At 44.2% G+C, this 16,960-nt stretch overlaps 2 protein-coding genes and 1 long non-coding RNA gene across 3 annotated transcripts in view; 2 read left to right on the top strand and 1 right to left on the bottom strand.

Moving 5' to 3' along the window:
• Ssuh2 (ssu-2 homolog) overlaps positions 1 to 2,479 on the top strand; it is a 61,155-nt gene extending 58,676 nt beyond the window's left edge. Inside the window, exon 13 of the mRNA XM_021224853.2 lies at positions 2,267 to 2,479. Within this exon, the coding sequence (XP_021080512.1) occupies positions 2,267 to 2,429 (163 nt within the window). The 3' untranslated portion in view covers positions 2,430 to 2,479. The remainder of the gene's footprint in view (positions 1 to 2,266) is intronic.
• A 4,837-nt stretch (positions 2,480 to 7,316) lies between these two features.
• On the top strand, positions 7,317 to 11,956 carry LOC121136819. The gene is made up of 2 exons (XR_005873969.1): positions 7,317 to 7,586; positions 11,678 to 11,956. It is a non-coding gene; the product is annotated as an uncharacterized LOC121136819 (long non-coding RNA).
• Positions 7,975 to 16,960, bottom strand: part of Lmcd1 (LIM and cysteine rich domains 1) — a 57,698-nt gene continuing 48,712 nt past the window's right edge. The window contains exons 5-6 of the mRNA XM_005066167.4: positions 9,437 to 9,652; positions 7,975 to 8,564 (exon numbers count right to left, since the gene is read on the bottom strand). Coding sequence (XP_005066224.1) covers positions 8,406 to 8,564; positions 9,437 to 9,652 — 375 coding nt within the window. The 3' untranslated portion in view covers positions 7,975 to 8,405. The remainder of the gene's footprint in view (positions 8,565 to 9,436; positions 9,653 to 16,960) is intronic.

Here is a 16,960-nt window from a genome sequence, read left to right as displayed (position 1 = left end):
TGTTGAATCTGTGCTTGCCACCGGCTACATTTGATCTGTGCCTCTCCTCATGGCAGATTTGTACCAACCACAATGTTGGGTCTGTGCTGTCTGCCATGTTGGGCCTATGCTACCCACTGTGTTGGAGCTGTGCTATTTGCCATATTTGAGGTGTACTGGTGAATGGGGAAGGCCAGGTTTATTCTTTCCCTCTGGGGTAAACTGCTTTGCTCAGTTTCTTGTGCATTTGCAAGGCTTGGCATCATGTTTAAGCCAAAGGAGATGTTGAGTAAGTGCTTGACAAGTAGATAAATAAAAGCATCACCCAACTAGTGAATGACTTGCCCACTGTTTTGGAGACAAACCATATGATAACTAGTGAGTACTGGCTAGTTAATAGCCATATCAGTCATATGGTTGGTTGGGAGTGTAAGAAGCTGACAGAACATCTCAAAAACCACTATAGTCTTCCTGGAGGAGGCAGTGCCTTCCAGTGCTGAGAGTTAAAGGCAGATGCAATAGTTGGGATGCATTTCAGGTATAAGCAAACAGAATATTCTGTGTTTGCATGCTGTGGCAGTCATGTTGCAGTCACCTCCTCTGAGGACAGGACTACACAAGAAATGTGTGGATCAGACATATATCTTCTTCCCTGGCCAAAGGAGCATGTCACTCATTCAGTCTTGGTACCCAGAGATCCCCAGGATGCTTGCTCATTCACTCCTTCCCCCTTCCTGTTATCCGCTGAAGATGAACTCCACACAGCTCTCTGTCAGCTGCAGCCCAAACCATTCCCTTGTAGGGCAAAGGCTCGTACTGCTTTGGAGCAATATTTCATAATTCATATATTTGATGAAGATCCAGAGCCTGTGCCAGCAGCCCACACAATCTAACATCCTGGGATCATTAGCTATGCATGTCACTTCTCTATTTAAAACTTTCCATATTTGAACTTGTGGAAGTCCATCTTTCCCATCTATTAGAGTTTTCCCACAAAACAGTTTAGTAAGTATCCATCATGTCTCAAAGAAAGGGGAGGGACATTATGAAATTTTTTTAGATATTTACTTCAGGGATTGCCATTTTATTTCGGCCTTTAAAAACATGCCTTATCTTGCCAGCAATTAAAATATCAAGACAAATGAGATTTTTAGTAGCATTCTAATTACTTCAAGATGAGCACTGGGACTTGGCTTCCAGCCTGGGTGCATGCTGCAGCTTCCCTAGGCCTCCTGTGAGCCTCATTCCTTGGTCCTGGGACTCACCCTCTGTTTTTTGGCTTCTTTGGGATGCTCTTCTCCCAGGGTCATTTGGTCTGACTTCAATGTGCCTTGTTCCTAGTGTTTTATTGATGTGGACAGCCTTCTGGTACTTTGGCAAGTACAGTTGGCTCTACCTCACCCAGGAGGTTTTTCTTTCTCATTATTGTCTCTAACAGAGCCTCTGTCTTCAAAAGGAACCCAGTTTCATGTCACTTGGATGGCAGATATTTTCTTTCTCTTCTCCCCCACCTTCTCCACTGGACCTCTCTTCTTGGTGATATCTTTTCCTTTCTCTCTTTACTGAATAAGGCTCTCATGAGGTTAGGCTAGCCTCAAAATCTTATGTAGATGAGGATGACTTTGGAGCCCTTCTGCCTCCACCTTTTGAGAGCTGGGGTTACAGGCATGTGCCATCACATCAGGTTTGTGTGGTATTGAGGACTGTATAACAGGCCTTTGTGCGTGCTAGGCCATCTCTCTACCAACTCAGCTTCATCCCCAACATCTGTAGTTGTCTTTATATTTACTAATCTTCCCCTCTCCCTCCCCTATAGAGGTTGGCCTCCAGGTGATGATGATATACTGTTAGTCAGAGTACTATAGGGCTTGAGCACAGGGATGGGTTGAGGGGGTAAACATATAACTCACATTAGCTGACAAAAGTCATTCATAAAAAGCAATATTCCATTTGCACTGGACTCATTGGAAGAAGGACTATGAGTCTATATGGTGATTGAAGCCATGTTTGCTATACTCTGTGTGAGCCTGATGTAGAAGATCAAAGGCAATGTGGAGGAAAACCATGATGGAGAGGTAGAAAAAAACAGTTGTATCTAAGTTTGAAACTTGAGCTCCTGGACCCAGTTGTTCCTAAAGCTAGACTTTCTCTTCAAGTCTGACTAGAAAATAGATTCTAGAGCATATATCCTCTCTAATCTTCTTTTGTCTGTCTGTTTATATTGAATTGAACTGGACGTCTTCTCTTTTAATAAGAGAGATGTAAATAATATTTCTTCTGTCCACAGATCCAAATCCTTTTTGTCTATGAAGAACCAACATTACCTCAAACAGAACAAAGAAATGTACTGGCAGTGTCTGAAGTTCCTATTTCAGAAAAGCCAAGAATTTGAGTACAGGATCACTTTCCATCTGGCTAATAGATCAGGACCCATTGTATACATTGGCTGAAACAAAACAAAGCAAAACAAGACAATACAAGACAAAACAAACAACCAAACCTACCTACCAACTAACAGCACCTGCAGTCTTGGCTTGTGAGAAGCAGAGCAAGTTGTGACTGGCCATGTCCATGGCACTAGATGACTTCATTATTCTCATAACTTCTCATTTTGGAAGTCAAGATTTTGGAGCACAAGTGAGATGACCCAGGGAGTCCATCTCTTGGTGGTACTATTGCTTGTGTGTCTATAGGGCAGATTTGATGAGAAATTTGGAGGACACTTACGACAGTGGATTTTAGACAATACTCCTGCCAGGAAATGGTATGTGATGTCACAGAAGCACTGAGTAACTTTCAGGAGCATACACTGTATGCATGCATAGTGGTACACTGTACCGTGAGATTTCAGGGACAAGAGGCCACATCTAGGACACTGTTCTCTTCAGATCATTTCGCCATTATAGGTGTTATTTTTGCCTTAGTGTCTGCTTTAATTTTTTGTTCAAGGACTTGCTCTGTGGTCCATCTGTTGTACCTTCCTGCCTTCCTTTTTCAAACCTCCAAGTGGTTAAGCATCAGGTATGTGCTACCACTCCAAGCACCCTCTGCATTTTGTTCTCTTTATGTTTTGGTGGTCTCCTACATATACATTTACCATCTATTACCTTTTCTCATATGCCGTTCTTGCCTGTTCTGTGAGGCATGTTTTCTTATCCAGTCCCTCTGTGGCTATGCCATTAGAGAAAAAGGCACCTCCTTTTCCAACCATGATTGACAGTCATTAGATGCTTGGGAAGGTCTTAGGCATCATGGGTACCTCATCCATTCATGGCAGAAAGTTAGAGGGTACAATTCTTAGCTGGTATCCAAGGTCTACATATATGCTGTGTGTTCTTGGCATCAGGAGTTGAAATATTCATCATCCCTAGTGATACCTCAATAGTCCAAAGTATCAAGCATTCCTGGTGAACCTGGTGTCAAAATCATATGTAAACTCACACTGTCTTCTGGCCCCCATGGGCACCTGCACCTATGTGCACATACTTGCATGCACACGCACACATGCGCACTATCAAAAATCCAACTAGTCATTAAAAAAATCACAGGCCTTTTGTACAGTACTGGATACCAGGTAATGATAATAAATAATGATAACAAATCACTGGTCTGTGAGTTTAGTGCACTGGACTTATGATCATTAGTGTGTATCTCTTCTACTGTAAAAAACCAAATTCATCATGAAGTAGTGGCCACTTACACTTGCAGCAGCCTCAACATTTGCTTAGCTGACTCTGGTTTGCAACGGGAAGCCACACTGAGTATGTGAAATGTAGCATCTAGGCCTGATGCATCAGTACTGTTACAGCACATTTCTGAGAATGTTTCCTGGTAACCAAGTGACTCATGCCTATATCAAAACCTCATGCTGAACATCATCAACATTTTAAAAATCTGTCAATCAAACAATTCAAATGAACTGGAAAATTATAATGGCTTCAGAAATGTGTAGCTGGGTAAATAAATTGATGTGTGACCCTGGACTGAACTTTTTGTTTTATAAGTCATTATAGTGACCATTGGTGACAGTGGATTAGGTCCGAGGATTCCAAGGTAGCAATTCTTGTGCATTTATTTCCTGATTTTGAAGGCTGTGCAGTGACTTGTGGATAAGAACTTCCTTGTCAGAAGTCATACACTAACAATTTCATGGGAGGCTGTGAGTGTGACTCAGTGGTTGGAAGCCCTGGCTCCATCCCTAGCATGGTGAAGAAGGTTCGGGTGTGGTGAAACCTGATGTCTGAAAAGCTCTCCAGCCCTTCTGTTCTTGGCACTTTCCAAGCAAGTTTGATGTTCTAGCAGCAGAGAAAGAAAGCAAAAGCAGAATTCCCCAAAGAGGCTCTCTGTTCATTAGGGAAGTTAAGAAGCACCTTGGTGGAGATGCTGCAGCCAGCACCAAGCCCTTTCTCTCCCTGGGAACAAGGCTATGAGAGGCCACTTATGTCACAGGAAGTACCCCACCCCAACCGAGTAGGAAGTGGTGCAGCCTGGGAATGGGTAATAGCCGGCAGTGTCTGCTTCAGTCTGAAATCTGTATCTGTGATCTTGATCATCAGGAACACAGTGCCATTAGCAAAGTGAATCACACCAGACACTGGACTATTTGCACTTTCCATTCCTTGCCAGACCTTGTACAGAGAGTGAGGGAAACCGTGATGGTGAGATTATTGTAAGGAGGATCATGGCTCATTCCACATTGCAAACATCTATCAAAATGTCACATTTTGTTCCCCATAAAAATGCACAATGACTATTTTTTCATTAAGAATAAAATAAGAAAGAAAGAAGTTTGTAAATGGAGCTTTCACCAACAAATAATTGCAGTATTATAAGAGTGCTGGAATGCTGTTAGCCTGGGGCTTAATGAGTACTTAGACCAAGGAGCCTAGAGAATGTAAGTGATGAAGTTGGCAGCCACTTGCTCTGCTGATTCAGAGATGACACCATTCAACAAGTGACATTGGACATTGAAAGATGTGTTGTCCTTCTGATGCTGGTACAGCCACTCAATTCCAGGTCCTGTGGTGCTATATTGTTTATGATCTAATAAAGCTTGCCTAGAGATCAAAATGCTAAGCTAGCCACAGCCATAGAAGCCAGGCAGTGGTGGTACACACCTTTAGTCCCAGCAGCCACAATAGTTCGCCATAGAGCTGGGTGGTTATGGTGCATGCCTTTAATACCAGCACTAGAGGCCTATATAAGATATGAGCAGGGTCTCAGAGCTGGCATTCAGTCTTGGGCAATTAGTCTGCAGCCAAGTTAAGGACAGAATTTCCCTAGCATTGGTAGATGTAATAACTCTCTGGTGGCTTGGCTGCTTTACTTTTCTGATCTTCAGCTTGAACCCCAATATTTGTTTCTGAGTTTTTATTATTAGTGCTACAAGGTCCTCCTGGAAGAGGCAGCAATTAAGTATAATTAAGAAACTTGATTGCAAGACAAAGAAATGTCAACTTCTATGTGAGAATCAGGGAGCTCCTTATTGTTCTTGAATAAGGGTGCACAGGGGAAGGGTGTGTGTGTGTGTGTGTGTGTGTGTGTGTGTGTGTGTGTGTGTGTGTGGTAGTAGCTTGTCTAGAAGCAGTGTAGAGATACTAAGGTCCTGTCTGGGAGATCATGAAAAAGCATTGTCTGACTGCTAGAATATGTGCCAGGCAGAATATCAGATGGGAAAGGATGATGAAATGGCCCTGGACTGAGTGGCCCACTGGAGGGCGATGGGAGTCCCTAACAGAGAACTCAAGACACTCCAAATGCAGTGGCAGGGCTATTGATGAGCAGGAGGACCAGGGGCATGCTCCAGGAAGGCATACCTGGTGGCCATCCAGTAGGCAGAGGCAATCTAATCCTGCTGGAGTTTCAACAGGACAGATCATATATCTGTCTGTCTGTGCTTCATATTCATCCCTGGATCTCTAACAACAGAAAATTGGGCATCCAATAAATGGACAAAGCTTCTTCCACAGGGCCTTTGTACATATTTGTGCATGCATCCTTAACCCTTGATCCTCCCCTCTTCGTCACATCAGGGTCTCTCTCGCCAGGTCAGATATCAGCGTCTCAGGGGCACTTTTTAAAAAACAATTCTGACTAGGTGCAGTCTCTTTTTTGTGACTCTTCCTTTTACAGCACCTACCGTAACTCTAGTTTCATACTCACCTGAAGATATGTTTACCTGAACCTGGTCTCCATAGTCTGTAAAACTCACGGAAGAAGTGACCATTGTTTTGGGGGAAGAGGTATCCTTGCACACAGCATAAGAACTGAAAACCATAGTGTGTTTCAAACATTTGTAGGCTGGCTGGCTGGCTGGCTGACTGAATAGATGGCTGACTGGATAGGCAGACAGATGAGTACACTCATAGACAGACATGTGACTACACTACTGGTACTATGGGGAAGTGCCCAGGAAATGAATGATGCCCCAGGAGCATCTTGTAGAGCATACAAACTTTCAATAGATAACAGACTGTACCTTCAGGTATCCAAGAGGGAGCAGAAGTATGGGGTAGTGGGTGGGGTTTGTACCTATGTAAGAGAAACAGTACTGCAAAGAGAAAAAGAAAGAGTACTGAACAGGAGAAAAAGTTCGGAGGCTAGAGACAGATGGGCCAGGTTTTGGAAGGTTTCAGATGCTAGAGTTGAAGTCTGGTTCCTAACTTGGCAGGCACTGGGGAGCTGTGGGAGTTGATTGAGGGCTAAAAGGTGCTTAGAGCTTGTATTTGAGACAGCCCAATAGTGGGCAAACCGAGGGGGGTGGGAGAGATGTGCCGGAGGCTGATTCCTGCCAGTGTAGGAGACATCACAACATTTTTGTCAGACTTGTTCAGCACATAAATGGGGCCTGGGGTAGGGTCAGGGCAACAGATGTGAAATTTTAAGAAGAGTACTGATGACTAGAACTTGCGCTCCTGGGACCAGTGTCTTTTTCATCCTTGCATATCTGGTGGAAAAAGAAACAGTTACTTAGAAATTGTGTGAAGGAAATAAATTTGAGGACTGAAAATACTCAGATCATAAAAGGGAGATAAAATCATGCACCCTCCAAATTTTATATTTGGCTTATAAAATGTTCACTTGGCAACATGTAAAAATTGAGAGATTTCTCATAAAAATGTCATAGTTTGGAAGATTTATGTTTCCGGGCACCGCGTCTCACCCTTTGGTTGATCATAGGTACCCTGGGCAACTCCCAGAACTGCCAGGTCTTGCTCCCAGGCAAGCTCACTTATGACCTGCCTAGATGCTAAGGACAGCTGGGTTGGGCCTTTGGCTCCAAGAAGATCATCAGCTCCAATAACGTGCATGCCTGAAAGGAATGTGAGTGTTCTACAAGCAATTCTTGTCTCTCTCTTTGTCTTTCAGACTATTAAACATGGCTTCCAGGGGATTGGAATTTCCTCCCAGGAATCTTACCCTGGGAGAAGGAAAAGGCTGAATGAAGCTTGATGCCAGCCAGAGAGGGAATCTGTCACCAGTCAAGATTTCACACGATGCGGACAAGATGGCTTGACCCATGGCAGAGTCAGTGATGATGCAACAATGGGTGGTGCCAAGACTGCTTAGTTATGCACACTTATATCCTATTTAAACCCAAGCCTCTTGTAAGTACCCCAAAGATGGATTTTTGTGGGGGGTGGGTTGCCAGATCTCATCAAGTTAAACAAATTTCCTTTTTATGTTTTCCACTATTAATTTGGCTCTTATAATTGGCTTATTGAGGATGGATGGCTGAGACTGACTTATTTGGGCTGCCAAGGGCACAGGCTCCAATCCTTAATTCTAGTAACATTTCTGCTTTTATGGTATTATGTGTTTCTATCAGATATCTGAGAGCATGGGGAGAGCAATGGCAGAAAGGAAGCAGGAGTCTATTGAAGTAACTTATTAGCATTTACTCATCTCCTGGCAGTACCAGCTGAGGGTCTTGGATATAACCACCTCTTGCAGAATCAGTGTCATGGGGTAAATAATTAGACAAAGGTATGAGTGTGAAATTAATAAACCTTTTATTGATATGTTTATCATGCGAGCATATTTACTGAAGATTCCATTTGAAAAAGAGACAAACAAATGAGAGTTGAGATCCCATCCTGCCCCCTGGAGGGATCCCCTGTCCATGGGGGGAGAAAGCACAGCCTACAGCTACTTGATTGGATCCCTCAGAAATGCACTCTGGGAAATTTCTGCTAGAGCTCCCTTGCAGGATACCAGTGTGTCTTTAGTTAGTTGCAGTTGGGAAACAATAAATTCATTTGAAGACTTCCTAGAATACCTCTGGTTTAAAAGCTACTGACCCTCAAGGATCTACCACCACTCAACCTAGAATATACGTTTTTTAGTTGGCTGTTGCATCTGCCCCAGAGGATGGCTTCAGTCTCCTGGTGGGATCCAATAAACTCTGGCTGTGGGTGGGCAGCCCTTCAGGAGCGTTTGGTCTTGCTACAAGTGGGGCACAGAAGCTGACCCTTGGTGACGATGTATGCTCGGCCACTCAGCAGCTGTTCACAGCCCTCACAAATGAAGTGCTTCCTATGCCAGGCCAGGTCTTCCACGCGCTGGTAGTCTTCTGAGAAGATGATCTAGGAAGAAAGACAGAGGAAGGCATGACTGAGGTTCTGCTCATAATTAGAGGCAGTGTGTAGAGGATAAATTATGGGATGGTAGCTTATCCCTTCCTGTTTGTGTTGTGACCTTTAAATGCCTCTACAAAGCATTCTGACATAATCTGAGGGTCATGGTTGTGTCTCGGCTTTTCAGACATGAAAAAGAAAATACTCTGCTACAGGCAGGTTTTTATTTATCTGTCTGTGAAACTTTTTGGGCATGTCCAGAGACCAGTTATTTTTGAGTTGGGATTACATAACTTCAGTGACCCTGGAAGACAGTTAACATTGGAGGAGCAGACAGTGGCCATTTTCTAAGAACAAGAAACCAAGGGGTAGTCTGTTGGATCTAGAATAAAGAGACATCCTAGACTCATTTCAGGAGCTGAGGAAAGACAGAATGGAAACTGGTCCAATGGGCCTTCTGATTTTGGAGCACAGTAGGACACGAGTGTGTGTTGTCATTTGCTAGCCTTGTGACCTGGTGAATTATATCACCTCTCTGTCCTTCCAGTTACACATAGCCCGGCTTTTAAAGCAAATGCTGATGTCTAGGCTTTAAACTTGACTCTTCATACTTGCAGGGCAAACAGTTTACTAGCTGAGCTATCCGGGTGATCCTCCTACATCCAACCTCCAGAGTTCTGGGGTTGTAAGCATGTGTCACTATTCTTAGTTCAGGCACATTTTGTAGATGAGAAAATAGAGGCTGGGAGTACCTAGTGAAGCCTAGCTCAGTTTTCTTAGGTGAAGAATACACCATCAGCAGAGCCACACCTACTGGCCTTGGGGTTGCACTATCTAGCACAGCCACACCCACTTGCTCTCATCAGCCTACTGATTCTCACCTCATCACAGCCTGAGCACCGGGGTCTCAAGCTCTCACAGTAGTGGCGGCCACACCAGGGTGCACCATCCTTCCAGAAGTAGATGAGGTCCACCAGTGGCTCTGAGCACTTGATACACACAAAACATGTGGGGTGCCACTGCTTGCTGTAGCCAGCCCTATCAGCATAGACCACGGGGCTGTCAGCAGGGGCCACTCCCTTGCAGAGCTCACAGACCTGGAAAGGATATGAGAAAGAGGGACATGTGATGTAGGTGAGTCCCAGTTCCACCTTCTCTATACTTCCTGTGTGGCTTTGCACAAGTTAAAAGACTTATCTGCTCTTTGGTTTTGCCATTTACAAAGTGGAATAAGTTTATGGTCTATCTTTTGAGGACTAAATAATGTGACTTATCGATCCTTATGAGTCTCAGTTTGATTAACCTCAACACCCTTCGTGTCTTTGTAGCTATTCAGATTTCCACAAAGCTTCTGATATGTGAAACAGTAATTGATAGTCACCTTAAGAAAAATTAAAACAACATTTAAACTACTTACTCCCTCATAATGATAGGAATGAACTTATATGATGTGTTAGCATATGTGTTTTATGCCTGAAAACTACTGTATTTTCTAAAACAAAAGAAATCGGTGAGAGGAACAATTGAATATGTTCTATTTCAAATTATACAGTTTGAAAATCTTTTAAATAACTCCCTTAAGACGGGTGGATTCTCTTAACTACTCATATGTCTGTATTTTGGTTGAAATATGTAGAGGAACTCTGGCCTCACTCTGATAAGCTGGACTAGGAAGGGAGGAGTATTTTAATAGTCATCCAAGAAAACAGGATGTGCGTCTTTGACTCTACATCAAAATATAACAAGTGGATGTTTCTCAGAAGTTAGTTATGGGCCTGAGGTGGCTCAGTGGGTAAGGGTGCTTGCTGCCAAGTCTAATGACCTGAGTTTGACCCTGTGATCCACCCCGTGGAAGGAAAGAACTCATTCTAGCAAATTGTCCTCTGACTTCCACATATGTGCTGAAAAAATATCTTCAGAAAATGTCACCACATACAGTATGAGGTTACAGGAACCCTTCTTTTGCTCAACTTTAAATAGATTTCTTGCTCTGCATTGTCTTCTGTCTATTCTTGAATACTTTGAGATTTACAGAAAAAAACAGTGAATTCCCACATACCATATTCTGTTTTCTTTGCTTTTAATTGCTTGTATTAACTAGGTGCCTTTGCCAGTGACTAGTAGTAACAGGTCATTGGGAAAGCTTTTTCAGGTACCCTCAGATTATCATTTGACCTCTTTCCTCTATTCTGGTACACACTTAGGACCTACATTTAGTCTTCTGCTTTTGAAGGCTCCCCTTTTGTAGAAGGGATTGACAGTTTCTTAACATGTTTCTGTTTGTGGGACCTTGATAATCTGGGGGAAGTCATGATCACATTTGGTAAGATGTATGCCAGTTGGAATATGCCTGATGTCACCGTCAGGGGGGCTAACACTTAGGTGAGGACCCCAGAGGCCAACCTGCTCTTGTCACCTGCTACCAGGGGCATATGCTGTCACTATGCCTCCTAAGGAGGTGTGTTGACCTTGGCTGGACAAGGATGCTGATCTTGATCTTCTGGCTGAGATGCGGTTGTCACATTTCTCCACAGGGAAGATTTCTTCCTCTTTACACTGTCTTCTTTGCAAGAAGTTTACTTCTTGTTTCTCATTAAAGAGCCTTCTACTTTCTCAGGGTTCAAGTAACTACATATACTATGTAGAATCATACTAAACCTTGACCTCGAAGGTTCCCCTAAAGGTACTTTGAGAACCATGTATCCAACCTATTCATCCATCTACCCATTCATCTATTTACCCACCCACCAAACCACCCACCCATCCATCCATCCATCCACCCACAAATCTATCCACCCACCTACCTATCTAGCCATCTATTAATCTACCCATCTATCTAGCCATCCACCCATTCATCCTTCCATACCTACCTCTCTTCCTTCCATATTTATAAACTTATGTTTTTCATTCTCTCAGGAATTTGACAGTCTTACAACATAAACACCTTGAGCCATTTTAAATCCTCTTCTGCTTCTCAAAGACCCAGAATGATGATGGCTCTCATGTCCTTAGGGCTTGTCTGTACCCTACAGTGTGCTTGAGGTAGTGTACACATTATGAATAAACTCACAAGTACCTGCCAGTTGTTTCTGTGTTATGAAAACAATTGTCTTCCCTTCTAGAGACAGCCATGCCTCTGAGAGACTTGGTGACATGCTCAGTGATGCACAAGACAAAGCTGGAATGAGAACCTGGCCAGGCTCCTCCACACCAGCTCTCTGGACTACATGCTATGCCTTTTATAGCTGGGGTCAGCAAACAACTGCCTGGGACTGTTCCAGTTTAGCAAATATTATATCCTCAAAAAGAACTCCATTTTCTTTATTATCAGACTAGATTTTTAAAAAGAACCATGTTTAAGGACTACATTTTCAATTGCATGAATAAAAATGTTATGGGAATTTGTTTTCTCTCTTGTTATGTGAAATGCTCACAGGCTGCTATCCATTTTGGCTGTTGGCTCAGGTTACCAGAAATGTTTACCATCTGACCCTCTAATGTTTGCTGTCTTTGGTCTTTTCTTTGAATGCAAATTTTAACTTACTAGGTTCTGTTAGCCCACCCCCAAATATTTACATTTTGCCATGTTGGGTGGAGAGGTGTATGTTAAAAGTCTACTATCGGGACTGAAGTAAGAATGCTTACTGCTCTTTCAGAGGACCCAAGCATGGCTCCTAGCATCCAGGACAGTTGGCTCACAACTACCAGTAACTCCAGCTCCAGCCCTCTTCTGGCCTCTGCAGGCATGCACACACACACACACACATATATGTAAAGTTAAAAAATTACAAGACTACTATGATTTGGAGTCAGAATATTCCAGACAGGCCCTGTGTTAATGATTTGGTAGCATTAGTGACGAGAAGTAGGACCTGATAAGAGGTCGTAGGGATGTGGCCTTGAAGGGAATGGTGGGATGCTCATCTCTTAATCCCTTTGCTCTCTGGTCACCATGTGGTGAGCAGTTTTGTTCCACTACACAGTCACCATGATTTCATCGCCTTACTATACGCCCAAGGTGACAAAGGCAACTCACCATAAGGAGAAACCTAGGAAATTGTGATCTTAATGAACCTTTTCCCCTTATTGATTCTCTCAAATATTGCTACAGTAACAGAAAGCTGAGTAGCAGGAACAATATTCCTATCAACTCTTTTATCAATATACTTAATATACTCTTACACACTGAAGAGGAAATAAAAAGTAAAATGATCACAATTAGGACAAGGAGAGGCTCCATGTAACATAGCTTCCTGGAGCACAGTAGACACTGAGTTAATATCTGGACACGGAAGGCATTTCGATATCTGTATGGATCTGAACTAGACCCTCACTGCCTGGTAATGGACTTTAAGACATTCTAGTTTTCCAGATTCACTTTGCCCCCTTGAATAAAAAGGGGGAACCCCTCAGTTAACTGAAAACTCTGTGCTTCTTCCCATGCCTGGGTACCACAACCTGTGACTCAGCAGAGGGTCAAAAGCATACGTGACAGTAAGCTGCATTCTTACACACTGCCTGCTTTCTCACTTGGGCATTGTAAACTATGAGGACAGGGCTGCTGGAACACACGGTACATCTTCTGTCTGGCTTCTAAGTTTTGTAGAATGAAATTTCCAGTCCTTTCCTCCCACACAGAAGGCACTGAAGGGACTTACTGTTGGCCAACCACACCCCAGATTCCCAGATGTTGCTTAAGATGGAAGCAGAGGACAGGGGTAAAGAAATGGCCTAGGGGTGCTGGCAAGCACCTCGGTGACACATGGAAGGGAGCCGGGGATATGAGCTTTTGAGAAAGGCTGTCTGAGTGGGTGCTCAAAGGTAACCCTGGAGTCACATGATGGGCTGAGACTTTATTCCAGAGGCAATAGGGAACCATTGCAGGTTCTGGAGGCCAGAAGTGTGGGGGGTGTGATTTGAGCTGTGGGGTAATAACCAGGGCAGGGAGGAGGAAGGAAAAGAGTACTTTCACAGAACTTGGTGTCAGCCTGCCCATCTGTCTAAGAGTGTTTTTCAGGTCCTTGCTCTAGGAACATGCTTTCCCCCATGGTTCTTTGGGTGACAGTTAGTACCCTTCACCAGCTCCTTTTAGCAAACAATGTCATTGTCAGTTTATAAAAACACATAATGTAATGAGCCCCTTCAACATGTCTCAGTACCGTTTGCTCTTTTGCTCTGTGTGGCCTCCTCCTCCTCACCTCTTCCTCCTCCTCCTCCTCTTGTCGTCTTGGTCATCTCAAGGGATGAGGACTCTGGGGTTGTCCTGGGTCTGTCAGCCTCATGGGCTCTCAGCCACCAGGAACAGGTTGGCAATGAATGATCAGACCCTACTCCCACCTTGGTGCTGTGATTCTGGCCTCTCCTCATCTACCCCCATTCTTGGTGAAGCTCCCAGCTTCTCAGCTGTACAGGGTGGCAGGGAGCCAAGCCCTGGAGTCAGACTGCTCGCATGATTGCTGTGTGACCTCCGGCAAGCTAACTTCTTTATGTTTAGATATTGTCGTCTGTCAAATGGGCACTCTTAGCAGTAGCAGCATTTTGGGGTTATTGGGCGAGCTCAGTGGATTTACTGGGGAGTTTGAAGGGCTCATTTGTTATCCAGACCTCTTCCCTCGTAGGATGGAAAGCTGAGGCTCAGAGGGGTTAAATCACCGCATAAGTTGACCATATCATGCTGAGGTCAGGATTGGAGCTGGCTCTCCAGTCCCATGATGCCATACCATGTGGACTCGCCCTGGGCATTCCTCCCATGCTTTGCATTTCCTGTGTCCCTTCTTTCCAGCTGAGCAAGGTCAGAACATCAGTTGGCTTCCACCAGTCTGACTGCCTTAGGCCTGGGCTTGTGGCCCCTGCTCTTTTTCTCTAATCCTGCCTGCTTGGAGACCCTGTTCTCAGGTTTACCCTGCTTCTGGTGCCCTGGAGGGCTTGTGGAAGGGTCCTCCTTCATTTCCTTTCCATAGAGCATTTGCTACAGCAGGCCAAGAATTTGCAAGGTCTAAGGAGATATGGGTACTGGTGGAGGCTGCACTCTGAGAAACCACCTTGGAATGCTAATACTTGAGTGAGCTTTGTGTGAAGGCCTCCCTGTGGCTTGGGGACTACAAGCTAATTTGAATTCATAGAGAGTTTACATTTTAACACTTCCCAAGGAAGCCCAAGTGGCCACTCTTGGACTTTTTGGTAAACGAGGTGGTACAGCAGGCAGAATTTCCTTGGGACCAGATAAAAGGCGTTTAGGAAGTCATTTGTCTTGAGCACCTCAGCTATATTTTACTCCTGTTCCCAAGTGCCCAAATTCAAGCAGGGCGTTGGTGGCACACACCTTTAATCCCAGCACTAGGGAGGCAGAGGCAGGCGGATCTCTGTGAGTTCAAGGCCAGCTTGGTCTACAAAGCAAGTTCCAGGACAGCCTCCAAAACAATACAGAGAAACCCAGTCTTGAAAAACCAAAAAAACAAACAAATAAACAAACCAAAAACCAAAACCAAAACCAAAAATAACAACAACAACAACAAAAAAAAACAAGTACCCAAATTCAGTTTGCTCATGAAGATGTTCCCAGTAGCTGCCAGAAAACCTTGTCTGCACAGCACTTTCCCCTGGGACAGGGATACGGGACAGAACCTTTGAGAGGTGGAATAATGAATAGGAGGCTTTTGTCCATGCCCACGACTCTCTATGACTCTCTCACATATTCTAAGGTGCTTAATTAAATAGTCAAAAGCAAGGGTTCATGTTTATAATCCCAGCACCCAGGAGACTGAGGCAGGAGAATCTCCACAACAAGCGGGAGACTAGCCAGGACAGCAGAACAAGCAAACAAACAAATAAATAAATAAACAAAAACGCAATTAGTCAAAATGAGCAATTTTGAATATTTTGTGCTTGAACCTAGGCAGTGTTTAAATATCTGATTTGAGAAAGACAAGGATGATCAAACCTTGGTAGCTGAGTCTCTGTGGGGCCATGGGCTCCCTGCTTTGAGGTGTGCTCAGATCCAACTGGCATTGTCTTAGATAACTCTTCCAATCAGCATGACATCCCTTTCCCTGAGGAATCATGTTCCAGTTTAATGAAACAGAATGTGCAGAGTACCACGGTATGACACAAAGCAGGAGGATGGCCCTCTGCTTATGACAGGCTTAGGTCATCAGAAGTGGAAAATATAAGTTGCCATGTACCTAGCACTGCCAATTGTCAGCCTTCTGACTCAACAGCATTGTTCAGCAGAGTCTTGATGTTCATTCTTACAATGGAGCGGCTGACCAGCAGCTGTGTCTACTGCAGTGCCCATGCCATGAAAGAGAACAGTACCCTTGGCTCATCTGGGAAAATATCAAACTTCAATACTCAGTGTCTCCCAAATCTCTACCCCGTTTTTTTTCTGACAATGTAAATTTGAGCAATCTTAAGCAGAGCTGTGATAAGTTAGGGATCATGTGTGTAGTTTTTCCTAGACTCTTGTTTCTAAAGACACACCCCTGGGGAACTCTTGAGAAGAAAGAAGCTACAGCATCCAGAAGCTTCTATACCAAGGTGATCATCACATGGAGAGAGAAGAGGAGGAGTCCCCAAGAGACCCTGCCCAACCAACCCAGCTCTGTGTTTTCCCCAGACCAGTCCCCAGACCCCAGCCCATGTAAAGCTGAGTGGCTACAGCCAAGATGCCCCTATGGAGCTTTGATCAAATGGCTGATCTAAGAACAAAAGGAACTTCATTGACATAAGCCACTTGGCCAGGATGGCTTGCTCCACAGCATAATAAAAGAACTACATTGAACAGGGACATATGGGGTCATGTGGTTGTAACACAACACAAAGTATTTCAGGTCATAGCAGGTTCAGGACAGTGGTTAGGCCAATGGCCATGTAGCTATAGAACTATATCTAAAAACCAAGGTTCAGAGGGACTCAAGGACACAGAAAGAGCTCTGTAGCTACAATACTCTCTGCCTTGGGCTTGCCAGAAGCACATCCCAATCACGTTGTTTTTCTCCTGGAAGGCTCTTATCCGAAGGCCTACCCAGTCTAAATCCAGAGTGTCTCGTGAAAATCTCACCATTGCACTCCAGTAAATATTAACACAAGGACATGAATCCAGGCACTGGCTTCACTCCCATGCAAACACTCAACAACTTATTTATAAACAGCATCTCCTATGTCCTCTTATGGTGCTTAGGCCCCAGCTCTGCCTCTTAGCCTTGTGTCCTACAGAAAGTCCCCCACCCCCATTTTCTGGCCTGGAATCATCTCTGCAGGCTTAGCTGTCTTGAGTTCTGTTTTCTTAAACTCTAGTTGTTCTGAGGCCCCAGAGGGCAGATGGAGCACACTGGGGACACAGTAGTTAGGGTCCCAGGCCTGGAATGTGGCCATTACAATGGCTTCATCCTTAGGGAAACACAGGG

The sequence above is a fragment of the Mesocricetus auratus genome, unplaced genomic scaffold, assembly GCF_017639785.1.
Source record: "Mesocricetus auratus isolate SY011 unplaced genomic scaffold, BCM_Maur_2.0 Super-Scaffold_100676, whole genome shotgun sequence".
Lineage (NCBI taxonomy): Eukaryota > Metazoa > Chordata > Mammalia > Rodentia > Cricetidae > Mesocricetus > Mesocricetus auratus.
Note: the sequence above shows the minus strand (reverse complement) of the source record. Positions and strands in the feature narration are given on the sequence as shown.